The sequence below is a fragment of the Sitodiplosis mosellana genome, unplaced genomic scaffold, assembly GCF_009176505.1.
Source record: "Sitodiplosis mosellana isolate CC-2019 unplaced genomic scaffold, AAFC_SMos_1.0 Smas_scaffold_6197, whole genome shotgun sequence".
NCBI lineage: Eukaryota > Metazoa > Arthropoda > Insecta > Diptera > Cecidomyiidae > Sitodiplosis > Sitodiplosis mosellana.
The window spans coordinates 8,346,010-8,359,559 of record NW_022601438.1 but is presented as its reverse complement, the minus strand read 5'-3'; the positions used below and the strand labels follow the sequence as shown (position 1 = coordinate 8,359,559).

At 38.0% G+C, this 13,550-nt stretch overlaps 1 protein-coding gene across 6 annotated transcripts in view; it reads left to right on the top strand.

Annotated features, from left to right (window-relative positions):
- Positions 1–13,550, top strand: part of LOC129577053 (cyclic nucleotide-gated cation channel subunit A) — an 80,693-nt gene that overhangs the window by 45,355 nt on the left and 21,788 nt on the right. The window contains exons 1-2 of one of the 6 annotated variants that reach the window (XM_055463475.1): positions 7,503–7,685; positions 12,384–12,785. The exons of 4 other annotated variants lie outside the window; for them this stretch is intronic. In XM_055463475.1, coding sequence (XP_055319450.1) covers positions 12,738–12,785 — 48 coding nt within the window. In that variant the 5' untranslated portion in view covers positions 7,503–7,685; positions 12,384–12,737. Of the gene's footprint in view, positions 1–7,502; positions 7,686–12,381; positions 12,786–13,550 lie in introns of those variants that run through there. One more of the 6 variants, XM_055463476.1, reaches the window with a different exon arrangement.

The following is a 13,550-nucleotide window of genomic DNA, read 5'->3' as shown; positions in this document are numbered from 1 at the left end:
GCATTTAATTTGGAATTTCCATTCAGCGCATGGATACAGTGGATATTATGTTGGTCCGGTGGTCGACATGTGATTTTCTTAATTCAATTGAGCTCACAGCATGTGGGCTCTCACTCACATATCTGACTCTGTGCATTTCACTGGCTTGTGTATATGTAAGTGAGTTAAAGCAAGCGTCGCTATTTTGGTTCAACCGTTGCTTTTTTTCTCTTGCCTTTGTTCGCCATTACATATGCTCAATGCTAAGCTGCTGAATCCATTGTCAAGTGCCTCGCATATTTTTCAGGCTTCGGAAACAGAACACTTCACTGGATTCACTTGTCGTCTTCACTTGCTATTTGCTTCTTTTTGTTTTTGTTTGTTGGTCTTCTGAATTCCACACCGAAAAAAGTACACACACACACACACACCCATAAACACTATATTATTGACGTCTTTGTTGCTTGAGCTTTGGCATTACGAACAAAATGACGATTCCGTTGATGCGATGCTATTTTTGTGCCCCGTATTTCATCGCATTATTTTATGCATACGGAATGGTTTATTATATGGTACGTGCGTGCGTTTATCATCACAATTCAAACGGAAACAACAGCCGTCACATACACATCCAAGCAACATATGGGGCTAAGATAACGCACCTTCAATCACACGTCGTTTTTTTTTCTGCGACTATCATCTTTTTCTCTTTCCCTTGCCTTCGTCTTCGCCTTCGTGTGTTTGTTCTGTAGTAAAGGAACACACAATGTCGAACATAAATATAAAAACATCTTTTATTATCGTCTTGTTTAACTTTTACTTTCAGTATCATCAATGCTCTTACTTTTGTTCTTGCTGTGCGCGCTTCTTTTCCCTCCATGTGTGTGTGTGTGTGTGTTATTCCAAATCATCAAATCGACTGTTCTTTTCGTTATGCCGTCAAACAGGATTTCACACTTCTGTCGTTCGTTTGGTGCTCGATTTTATCGGTGTGGCAAAAGAAGTCAACAATGAAATTTTTTTTGTTTCACTCGTGGATTTGTTTGTTTTGAATGGATCATGGAAATGAGTTGCAATCAGGATGGTTTTTTTTCGTTTTTTCTTTTTCTCTCTCTTTTTCGGTGAAACTTTTCTCCCGTTCTTTGCTCCGTTCAGCTTGTAATGCGCTCGTTTCGGTAAACGAGCTGATAACAGAGACGAAAAAAACAGTAGTAAACCCCGTCATATTACAACTTTTAAAATGCTTCGCATTCAGTTTTTCATCCCACTATTTCGAGACAAACGAACGAATAAGCGCTCTTCTCATTTCTTGCTTCATTTCCGGAAACTTTAAACTATCACATTATTATGAGACTGTCGCCGGTGTGGATCACATCGGTAAAATGGCAATGCAAACGAAATAGCTGTGTCTTGTCCATTTGCACAAAGAATTTTCAATTATATTGCAGCAACACACAGCATCGAACAAATAAACGACGCCGCTGTCGTCTTGTATGAGTTTTGAGAAATGATGTGCCAACGCTTCGCTTGGTCACACACACACACATACAAACACAAACACGCACGCACACGACGAAGACATTTCATCAGGATTCTTGTTCATCTCAAGTTGGTCCATATTTACATGGCATGAATATCACAGGACTCACATGATAAAAGTCGATCGAACGTGAACGAAAGCCAAATAAGCAGATAAAGATGCGAAACAATTCAATAGATATGTAACTAAAATTGACACCGTTACGGAGTGGTGGCTGCTATGTCAGTACTTTCGAAGCGTGCATATCAATTCATGCTCTCATCTCAATTCAAATATGTTATGTTCATCGAATATTTTCGTTGGATATTTTGTCACTTATATTATTGCCCATGTGCCTGTGCCTGTGCATGTTGCCGTCGTTTTTTTTAGGAAGATTTTCAGATCGACATACATACATTTTTTTCGTAAGCACATTTCCATACACTTGACGAGTACATTTGGAATTGAGCATCGTCGATTTTTTTTCCTGCCTTATCTCAAGTCCGTCCTCATTTTTCCAATTGCGATCACTTTCATGAGGCTGCGAACGAACGGCCGGGTTCGAACGCGTCATCCAATGACAACCAAATCAACAGAGCAAACTTCTAAATCCTAACGAATGTAACACAACATTGGCATTTGCCTGCCAACGTCTATTTCTTTTTTCGCGTGTGTTTGCTCGTTCGTTCGCCCTCTCGTTGTACTCTTTCTTTCATGTGCTCGATCCAATATTGTTTTGGTTTTAGTTTGACTTTGACATTTTGTTTCAAGTGTCACGGATACAACGTGCTGATGCTTTTTTTCCCTCTTGGTTATGCTTTTGGGCAAATGCGTATGTGGTTTTCAGCTGATTTTCATGTGATGCTCGAAACTTCCATTTCAAATTTCTAAAGTGAAATGATGTGTCTTTGGAAAGTTGCATCGGACAAATCCTTATGTCATCAATACGTTATCGCTTAGCTACCGCTGCTGATGCTCTTTTCCTTCCGAAAAAAGACATTGTCGCTGTGGAAAAACAATGAAATCGACAAGTTTCCAAAGTGTGAAACGAAAATCGATTTTTCTTGCTTTGCCTTCCGGCTTGAAAGTTTTTGACATGCAGTGAACGTCATCGAAGAAAGCCATCGTGACTGGCTTTCCAACAAAATATTTGCCAAGAAATCGTATCATTTAATCAAAAACATCAGCAGCCCCGTCCAAAGCAGCAGCATTGATGTGTGCATTATTTTTGTTTCTTTTCTTGTACGAGAAATCTTTGGACTTTTAGGAAGAAAAAAAAGACGGGAAAAGTTACAAGAATCGGTTACAACAGCTGCATTGGTCATTATTGTCGCATTGGCGTACTGTAGATGGCCATCGGTAGAAGCATCACCATCGGTCACGGGGATACAAAGTTTGAGTGCATCGATTGTGGGAAGAACAAAGTCAGAGAAATACTACCGGAAGCATAATGGTATGTGCAGCACATCCGTTCAAACATCCATCGGTCTAGCAAAATGATAGATTTGAACTTACTCAGAATTATACCACCAATACCGGGGCGCACAGTCAATAATCTTGTTTCACGCCAATAAACTCCATGAATTGATGGTGAATTACTTAAAATATTGCCATCTCGTGAACATAACCGTACATTTTCGTTTCCACTTGCGATAACCGAATTTTGCACAATGCCTTGAGATAACAATGCTTTGTAATTTGGCTTGTGCGCTCTAATAATAGACTCCGACCAATAGTTTGAACCATTTTAATTGCTCTCCCGCAACAGCTTCTCTGCAATTTTTCGTCTCATATTTCAAATATTATGTATATGCAAAAGCATTTCCCCTGTACACACACTTCTTGCCAACCACGATGAACGTGTAGTCATGGGGCATGGTTGGGGCGAGGGCAATCGAGGAGTAGGTGCAAGCAAAAAAGTTTTACATTTTATGTGTACACGTGCTTAGTGTAGAGCATTAATAAAATTACTGCATAGAAATTCGATAATTTCGATTTTAATACCGTCATCGTCGTCATCGTCGTCGTCTCCTTCTACTTCAGTGCCGTCATTTTGTTCGATAATTCCGTTGTCGACAGAAAGATTCTTTTTATGTGCTTTGTTTTTGAACGAGAGAATTTTAGCAGTAGAACATTTGCTGAAGGTGCATCGAATCTCTTGCCCGCGCGTTGAACACGAAATGGAACCTATTTGTCTCTTCAATTTTTTTTCGCCACTTTCATCTAGCGCGAAAAAACTAACAAATGCAAAAGCGCGTCTTTTGCGGAATGAAAAAAAAAAACAAACAAATAACAAACACGTGAAATGCTCGACCTATTTTTCAAATCGACAAGGACTTTTGGTTCGTTCATAGAAAACGAAATGCCAGACTCGCTGCGGCAACACGCGGCCAATAATTGATATTAAAAAAAAAGTGTCCGCGAATTCGCGTATCAACATAACCTTTGATCTAATTGAATGCAATTAACTGCCATCAGTTTATTGGTAGTAATTCTTTTATTTTATTTTATTCGATTTAATTGTTTGCTTTTATTCTGCTCGCACACACACACACACACACGTGTGCGCGCTCACGCTCCCGTTTGCCTCTGTCAAGTGGAAACGAAATTAAACCGCCGCCACCACACAAAATTGTGTATATGTGTAATAGTGGCATTCAATTTCGTTTGAAATGTGATTCTCGGTGATGCATATGATGATGTGAGGTGAGCAAAGCTCGAGCCGATCCAATGTGTTTGAAAATGGTTATTTAGCGTGACGCCAATATACTTTGCGTATACCGGTGGTGAAAAATGAGCGTGGTTTTGCGATGATATAATCATATTTTTGCGGCGTGCAAACCCGTGTGCAAATAAAATGACTAACAGTCACTCAGTTGTATGTAGCTGTATGTAGTGATACACAACTAAAACTGGCTAAGTTGATTGAAACTATGCATTTTGTATGGAGACAATCACGTTTAGTTATTCTTTCAGTCAGTCGACTAATTTGGGACATTTTGACTAAGAGTGATTTGTGATTAAAGTTAACTGCAGTTAAACTTATTTTGTTCGAGACAATCACTTTTAGTCAGTCAAAATGTCCAAAATTAATCGACTGACTAGTCAGTCAAAAATTTTCCGCACGGGAATATATATGTATGTATGCAGCAAATGAGGTTTAAATCGAAATGAAATGGTTGGTCGGTTGATTGGTTTGAATATATACTATATATATATATATATTGTTGTTTCGAAGCGCTCCAAATAAAGGTGCGGTGGCTTGTGCGGGTTCGATTTGATGGTCGAGTAAGCGAGAGAGCGAATAAAAAAGTCGAACAAAACAACAATAGCGAATAGAAAAAAATACCGCCACAATGCTTAAGTGGTTTAATGTTGCCAAATAAAAACAGAAAATTGTGTTTGCATTGGTGTCGGGGGAGAATGGCCGATGGCAGGAGTGTAGGTATTGTGTGCTTTCCAGCCCGAGATTCCCGATCGACGAAAGCAGCAAAAAACACACACACACACACACACCAATAAAATAGTGTGTGCGTTTGGGAAAAATCCCACAATGAGTTAGCGCTTTATTTGTACATTTTCTTTGCGATTATGTTGTACTTTCGAAAATCGATAAACACTCATAACACCAATCCATTCACTCTCTTTTTCTCGAGCATTAAATTGTTCCGAGTGCTTTTTTGCGTAGTGGCTTTGCCATCGTGTTTCCTTCCACAGCCCACACAATTCAATCATCAACATCATCCAGTAAACCGGGCACATAAATCGGCAAACACCGAGTATCGAAAATCATTTTAACCAACACACAATTGTCCAGTTTATTTTGAATTTTCAAATTCAACTGGTTGTACATCGAAAGATAAACCAAGCCAGAGAAAGATGCCAACGAGAGAGAAGAACATGCGAATATTGAATTTCAGTTTAATGTTTTTCTTTTGTCATCGTCGATTGTACAGTGTAACTGAATAAATGTGCGAAATAAAAAGGAGATCGAAACGGTGTGTGTGTGTGTGTGTGTGAGTTTTGACGTTTATCGCCTCTCGGAAGGGAAGAAGCAGTCGCATGTTTCGAGTCATACAGCTCGCTTGTGCCGTTCAAGTCATTTCACAAAAACATGGATAATTGATAATAATTGAGATATAGAAAGGCGAAAGAGGAAAAAACCCAGCAACCAACCGCTCCCCCAATCTCACACTACGAAGTGGATGCAAGAGAATCGGATATATGCGCGCATATGAAATAATGCGGTCGCATCGCACAAAAAGGGTTTAACAGTAGCCATCGAGCGCACAATTTTATCTCGAGTGGTACGCGGTGTAGCAGCAGCTGGAAAACAATGCGACACACAAATGCATAATAAAACTATTTATTCCGACAACTATGCACACACTATCCGGAGAAAGTGTGTGATAAGTTGTAACAAGAGGCGACCAAACGACCAGAATTCAAGCAAGCAAACACACACAGACGCAGCGAATGAACGGCAAATATGATGAAAATGCCCCAAGAGTGTAGAACAAACTTGAAATTTTTACCATTGTTTTTACTTACTGTTTGTTATCTGTTGGTGGCACGCTTTTTCATTCGCTCTTAGCTAACAACGACATCACTTTTTCGAAAAATATAATACCGTTAACATCAAACCGAAACGACCATAGGCGAGCACATTGGCTCTGCTTGGTGTTGATCCATATTCCAAAGCACTAGTTCGCTTGTAAATGACAACGACGATGACGACCACAACGTGCTGGCACACGCAAACAACGGCCAATAACGTTTTTCATCGTCAAACCGGTTTATATTTACATGATCCGAGGATATCAATTAATATTATTATCGGCTATGATCCTATTACAATCCATAAGTCAATTTTGACGTCGATATCCGTCTCTTGTTACACTTTGTTCTTTTTTTTTGCGTCAGAAATGGCAAGCTCATGTTTTTGTTTATGACACTCTATCGCTTGCGCACGCACGCACGCACACAAAGCATTCCAATTGTTCTTGCTATTCTTTTTCTCTTCGCTTTTGCTTATGTTGATGTGTTTCCTTGGCACACTCAATCGAAAATTGTTTGTGGTCTGGATGAAAATCGCAAAGCATTTTCCCTATTTTTATCGGTATTTTGTGTGTGTGTATGTTGTTGTTGTCATTGCTTCTGTTGTTGGTGGTATGTTAAATACATGCATTGTCTCCTTTAATCGCCCTCCGAGGACTCACTCTCTATCTCTATCTATTGAATTTCATAATAATCGCTTGAGCTAAGTTTCTACTCATTCGCTAATATGCTACACACTCTCTATCTCTTCCTATCTCTCTCTCACTCACACACTCACAAACACACAGAGTGAAAATTTTTCCATTGATAATCGCTCCATAAGTTCCTCGCTCCACTAAATTTAATGCGTTTCTAATACACTATAAACTGTTGAATGTTCCGACATTTTCTCCATCTCTGTCTAGCCATGCTAGACTCACTCACCAACAAATGATAGAAAAAAATATTACAGTGGCAGTTTTTGTTGCTTCTTCTACTACCGCTGCCGCCGCCTCTGCTGTTTTTTTATGATATTTGTTGTAACGTTTAAACTCGCACCTTTGTGCAATTATATGGGCCGCCAACAATGACTACAAGAAGCTAATCGACATTTAGCGATTAAATGCGCACGGTGTATACACTCTTTCATTTTTGTTATTGTTGTTGTTCGTGTGTTAATCGTACACATGTATTCGCAACTCACTCAATACAGTACAGCACAGTACTCAACACTCTCAAGTATATACGTGCGCGCATATCGAAAACAAAAGAGTCTCGTGCGCTTGACAAAGGTGGAGAGAGAGAGAGAGAGAGAGAGAGTAAGAGATAATATTCAAAGTATGAGACTCAACCGAAGCAGCAAGTAGTCGAAGCAGCAACAGAAATATAAAACAACCAAATACTACTGTGGAATTCCGTAGCTGGTTCGAGTTCGGGTTATTGTTTCAATTCGAAAAAAACGACAGTTTCATTTCGTTTATCGAGTAAATCGTGCGTAGATTTTGTTGTTTCTGATAAAATACAAATCGATCATGTATTTCTCGATGGCATACATTTTCTGCGAATAACAAAAACCATCAAACGGTAATAAATCGGTTGACGCAAAGGAAAAGAAAAATTCGGCAATTTTCGGCGCGAGTGTTTTGCGAACGTGCGTAACGGATTGTTCTTGTTTTTTTTTTTCATTTAATTTTGTGAATTTCATCATTTTTCCATTATGCCGATCGAAATACGAAAGAAGTAAACCACAAAAAAAGATCTGTAGACGTCAAAGAGAAAGAGAGATATCATTTTCGATTAAATGACTATCACCAATCGACCGCATCTCAATTTTATGGTGTGCTTAATGATAAGACACCCATTTCCATAACAATATGACTGACGATGTGTGGGAATTCGACTTTTAGACATGAATTATGTTAAAGCTTTGCCAAATTGTGTCAAACACAGATTCACCACCTTCCATCGAAATGTGAATATAGAAATGTATAGGTTCCAAAGCGCAAAATATACAACAATAGAACTGTCATCAAGCGGGCACAAAACACACTTTTAATTATTCACAGGCTCTGTTCTGTCAATGTTCAATTTCCAACGAATTTTTTTTTCTTCTGTGATGCGGATTTTGAAATACCCGTTTTGGATACCATTTTTCTCTTTCGCTCCGTTCTCTATGCTTTTCGGGCCATTTCACAAAATGCCACCGTGTTAGTTTAGTCGATATGGACGAAAATGGTGTGAAAAAAAAAATTCAAAGAATTTTACAGAACTTAATTCGATTGGTAATGCACAGAAAACCCGAATTCTCTCTGGTTCACTCGTTCTCTATGAGTCAATGGATATTCACTGGATTCTTTTTTGTTACCAAACATACCGAAAATTATTGCGTGTGTGTATTTGTGTGTATGTTCTGGTAGTGAGAGAAATTTTATACCCTTCATACATACACGTGCGAGAATAACCGGGTGATGCGAGAAAGCAAAATAAACATATCACTCTTATAAATTTATTTGTAATAGAAGCGAATGATTTGAATGACATGGATCACCATGGAAATAGATGTTTTTTTTTCTTCATATATGTGTTTTTGTATGTATTGTATTGCATTCATTTTGAGTACTAAATTATTTACGATACGGAGAAATAATCCAGAGACCCTGAAATGTCATGCAAAGAGCATGAACGATAAAGCCGTTTTTAAGGAACGAATAATGCGATATTTTTTCTCCCACTCCATCTCCCTTGAATTTGCCAAACATTGCTTTTCATTCTCATCCAAAACTGGATTCGGCACACTTTCATCATCATCGCATTATAGCAAAGAAGAAGAGAGAAAAAATGGCAACAAGATGTGAACCGAAAAATAAACGAGATTTAGATCAGAGAGTGAAGCGGTGAATTTCGATGCTCTCGTTCACAACGGAATTTCCACTTCATCGTTGCGATTTGCATTTCCATTTTCTCCAAGAGAGCGTCGAAATTCATTTCCAAGTGCCGAGAGAATCTATTGCATTTGCAAAGCGACTATGCTTCTTTCAAAATGCTACCAAACTCAACCACAATCATTTTTCATTAGCCAGTGACTCAGCTCCGTTCGTTTGTTCGTTCTTTTTTGTGTGTGCTGCGTTTCGCCCCATTTATGGTCCAATATTGAAATCAAACATTTTTAGTTGAGCATAAAATTATCATTTTTTTTTAAACGTCCGAAATTATCGTCCGACATGAACAAGAAGCAGAGAGAGAGAGAGAGAGAGAAAAAAACACACTCACGCACATACATCGCAAAACCAACTCTTTGCATTCATTGTGTTGAAAGAAAAAAAAGAGCGATCAATTTCATCGGCATTCATGGATCCATTATCCATGGGAGCACTTTTGAAAGCAGAGAAAATGCTAATTTCCCGCTGTTTTTTCCCTCTCTCTCTCTCTCTACGTTCAAGCAGTGTGCCTTATCGAATTACATAATATCGATAGAGTGATTGCATCCAATTCATTTCAACTTACACGGAGCAAATAAACTCGGCCAAGATGCATGTAACCAATTGATCGGAAAATATTTTAAATATTTTTTTCTAGTTCTTCACACACACACACACACACAAAACAGCAGCACGTACAATCGATTTGCAATTCAACAAATTTCACACAAAACACACATGAAAAAAAGAGAAACGCGTCGATATTTGCTCGTCAGCGGCTAATCAATATTCACAATATATTTTTTGTTTGTTTATTTGTTATGCTCAACATTGAATTGAATGTTCATTGCTGTTTGCTGTTTGTACTTTGGCTGTGCATGTACATGCATTGATGCTGCCGTTTGCTGAACCGAATAACTGAACAAGTGAACGCACTCAGCACGAGTATTATCGAAAAAAAATTCCAATGGGAATTTCCTCTCTATGTCTTGTGCGTACATCGGCGGTATCAATATCGACGATAATTCTGATGCTTACGTTCGATTCACCCCCGCGACACGTGTAATTAAGCCGAACAACATTTTTGTGAATGGGATTAGGAGCAAGTGAGCGAAAATTCCGATAAAAACCACTAATTTAATCATAAAATGTGGATGGTTTATCTATGGGCTGCTAATTAGTATTTTAGCTACAATGTATTTTGTGAAAATAATACGCGTCTGTATGTGTGTATACGTGTGCCCTCATCGAAATGGATGGTGAAGAGTGTCTCGATTTAATTGGCAGTTGGTTCGATTTTAGAGAGCAAGAGTAAAAAAGATTTTCGCAGGCTTCTCGCCCTACGTCGTCATCAGGCAGTTGTGGGTGCTTTTTTCTATTTGTTTACAAATCTGCAGAGAGATAGTGAGCGCGCAAGAGATGGAGAGAGAAAGAGAGAAATAGATAGGGGGAAATTTAAAGGCATCTATTGATTTTAAATCGTTTTGTGTATATGTTGTCAGCCACAGCATTTGCAAATGTTTCACTGTGTAAAACCACAAACCATTTGCTGTAGTTCTCCCGATTTCTCGCTGATTGCACACTCTCTCCCAATTTCTCGGAAAAATCGTCCACAGTCAATCATTATAACGACTCAATTATCGTCTTTGTTGCCATTTAAATGCGATTATGTTGATAAACAAATTGCGCTTGAATGTTGTTGATCAGCTTTAAAATTCGACTCATCGATAGACAAGTTATCGATTCGTATTGATTGTTTATTTGCGGTTAAAAATATGGAAATTCAATAGAAATCAAAATGGAGAGAGAACAGCAGAAGAAAAAAAAATTAATATTCCAGCAGCGTCAATATGCACACAGAACCATAACTAAAAGATGGACAGTTTGTTAGGCAAGCCTGTTCAAACCGATCAACACAAATTGCAGTAGCTACAAAATTGCAATCATTCAATTGGAGATATATGGCATTACGAGATATACCGAAATATCTATCGAATGATTTTAAAATATGCAAAACGTGCCTCAATTGCATATTGAGTGAATGAACTCTCCCTCCCGTACACACATACGAATGCCAATTGTATTCAGAGGAGAGAGAAAAAAAAGTCTTTTTTGTGCTAAACACATTCATACATCCCAATAAAATGAATCAGTAAATGACAATGTACGATAACTCGAAATTCAATCTGCATTCTTGACGTGCTCTCACAGAAGTACTCGTTTACTCGTACTCGGTTCGGGTCGCTTGTTTGCTTGCTTCAGAAAAAAAATATATACCACATTGTGACGAATTTGGAAATTTAGGCCGATGTCATAATTACAACCAAAATCGGTGGTGAGCGCGCGAGTTTATGTGTCTGTTTGTTGTTGTTGTTATTTCAATTTCAATTCATTCATTGAATTGCATTGCATTTGGAGGCATAGACATGAGAAACATCGGCTGATATAATTGCTTGTCTAGGTGCATCAATTTGAGTTTGCTCTGGTCGTGGATGCGATTCGTAAATCACGAGCACACAATCCATTTGAAAATGGTTTTGCGGTAGACTCTCATAGAGGAGAAATATATATTGACAATCTATCTCTGGCACAGTCTTTTTCCGAGTGCAAATTTGTCATCTGTAGCAATTAGCTTCAACTATTTCCAGTCGATTTAGAATTTCGATGTGTGTCAATTCAATCAATAAATGAGGAAGGTGTTGTTGTTGTTGATGCGTGTGTTGTGCTCTATGATTTACCGTTTTAATTGTATTATAACGCTCTTGAAGCATTGCCAAGAATGGGGCATGAGCATGTGGTTCACCCGCAGAATTCTCTCACTCACCGTTTGCAGTAAGAGTGAACCTTTCGACGCCACTTTGACAACACCAAATTTAATTAGTCACATGATTTACACTAAATTTTGTGCTGGTGCAACACTTGACATTCAATCTTATTGCAAGTTCAATGATCATTTAACGAACAACATCTTTAGCTCACACACACACACACACACACACACTATTTCTCTTCTCGTTCTGACGGAGAATTTGACTGGCGTTATCTTTTCTCTCAATCAAAATGTAATTTCAAAAACATTTTTTTTCTATTTCGAAATTTTATTCTCTCGTCATCTCCAATTTGTTGTTTTTCACATTCAATTGAATTTGAATTTGTGATGAGCAAATACATTTGCTTCGATTGTTTACGATCAGTGATGGAAAAAGAAGAATAAAACAAAGAAAAAATCTAATGGAATCCACTTGAATTTGTAAATGTCAGTGACGTAAGATGTTTATTCCCCATGAGATTCGGTAGCGAGCTGATTGAATTTATTGCCAAACCGGCTGTTTTCTCATTCTACCTGTGTGTGTGTGTTTTTTTTTTTAATACGAACAATTTGTGCAATTTTTATGTATGAAATTTTGCATGTGATTTTTTCTAACTATTAGGGAAAAAAAGATCGAAAAGTGTTAACTGTGTCAATTGTAAACGAAAAAAAAATTCGTAGAAAAGAAGTGCGATCGAAGTATCTATATGGTTGCCGTTCAAATGCAGTTTGATTGGCAACTTGGTTTGGAAGTGTCCTTCTGCTGGAAATATTCAAATCGTGAATCCATGCATTTGCTACGACTGTGATAAAGCATTCGAAACATTGCATCAACAACAACGACGCAGAGCAGAAGAAAAAATCCGTTCGAATATAGCGCGCGCGTGACGTAGCGGAGAAGAGTGGGAGCTCGAACGTGATTGTGTGGTGTGTTTGTGTGCAAAAGTGAAGATTAAATTGCAATTTTCTGTGGAAAATGGTGCAAACCATAGACGTGTTAGTCCTTGGCGGAGACAATCGACTGGTAATTTTCCCTTTTCTTTTTCTGTTGTTTTTTCTTTCATTCTCATTTCATTTTTTGTTGTTGTTCCTGTTTTGTTTTCTCCAATTTTCTGCCGTTGTTTGGTTCTAAAATACCATCACAAATACAATGTCTTGAGAAAAATTGTCGGCAGCTTTGCACAACAACAAAAAGTGCAGGTCACTCTTTCTCTCCATTCAAAACTATTCATTTAACAATTTAAAAACTCCAATTAAAGACAGTCTGGAGGAGTTGAGCAATGAAAAACAACAACACGCACACAAACATATACCATAAACAGAGAAAATATACACCCAGAGTAGTAAAGAAGAAGAGAGAGAAAGAGAAAAAAAAGACACAGCAAATTTATAATATAGTTGGAAAAACTTTCTCTATAATAATTGTTTTCTGGTCTTAACAAGTAAACGTGGGGTATTGTACACAAACTGTATGATGATAGCGCGTGTCTCTCTGACACAAACAAACATATTTTGCGCCAGTGGTGATGAAAACGATGAATGCATAAGGCGTTTTTCTGTTTTTCTTCTGAACCATATCAAATTGAATGTGAAAATACAATATTTTCAATAGCTAAACGAAGTTGAACGAGCAAAGAAATCGAGATATGAATTTGGTGGAAATTGAGTCAAAATGAAAATCAAGAGTTTCATCGGTATATGACGGCCTGAGAAGAAGAACCTTTTCTACAAAACCTGTGCGCAGAACACAAACACAGAAATTTTTTAGTCAAAAGGCGAACAGCAAATT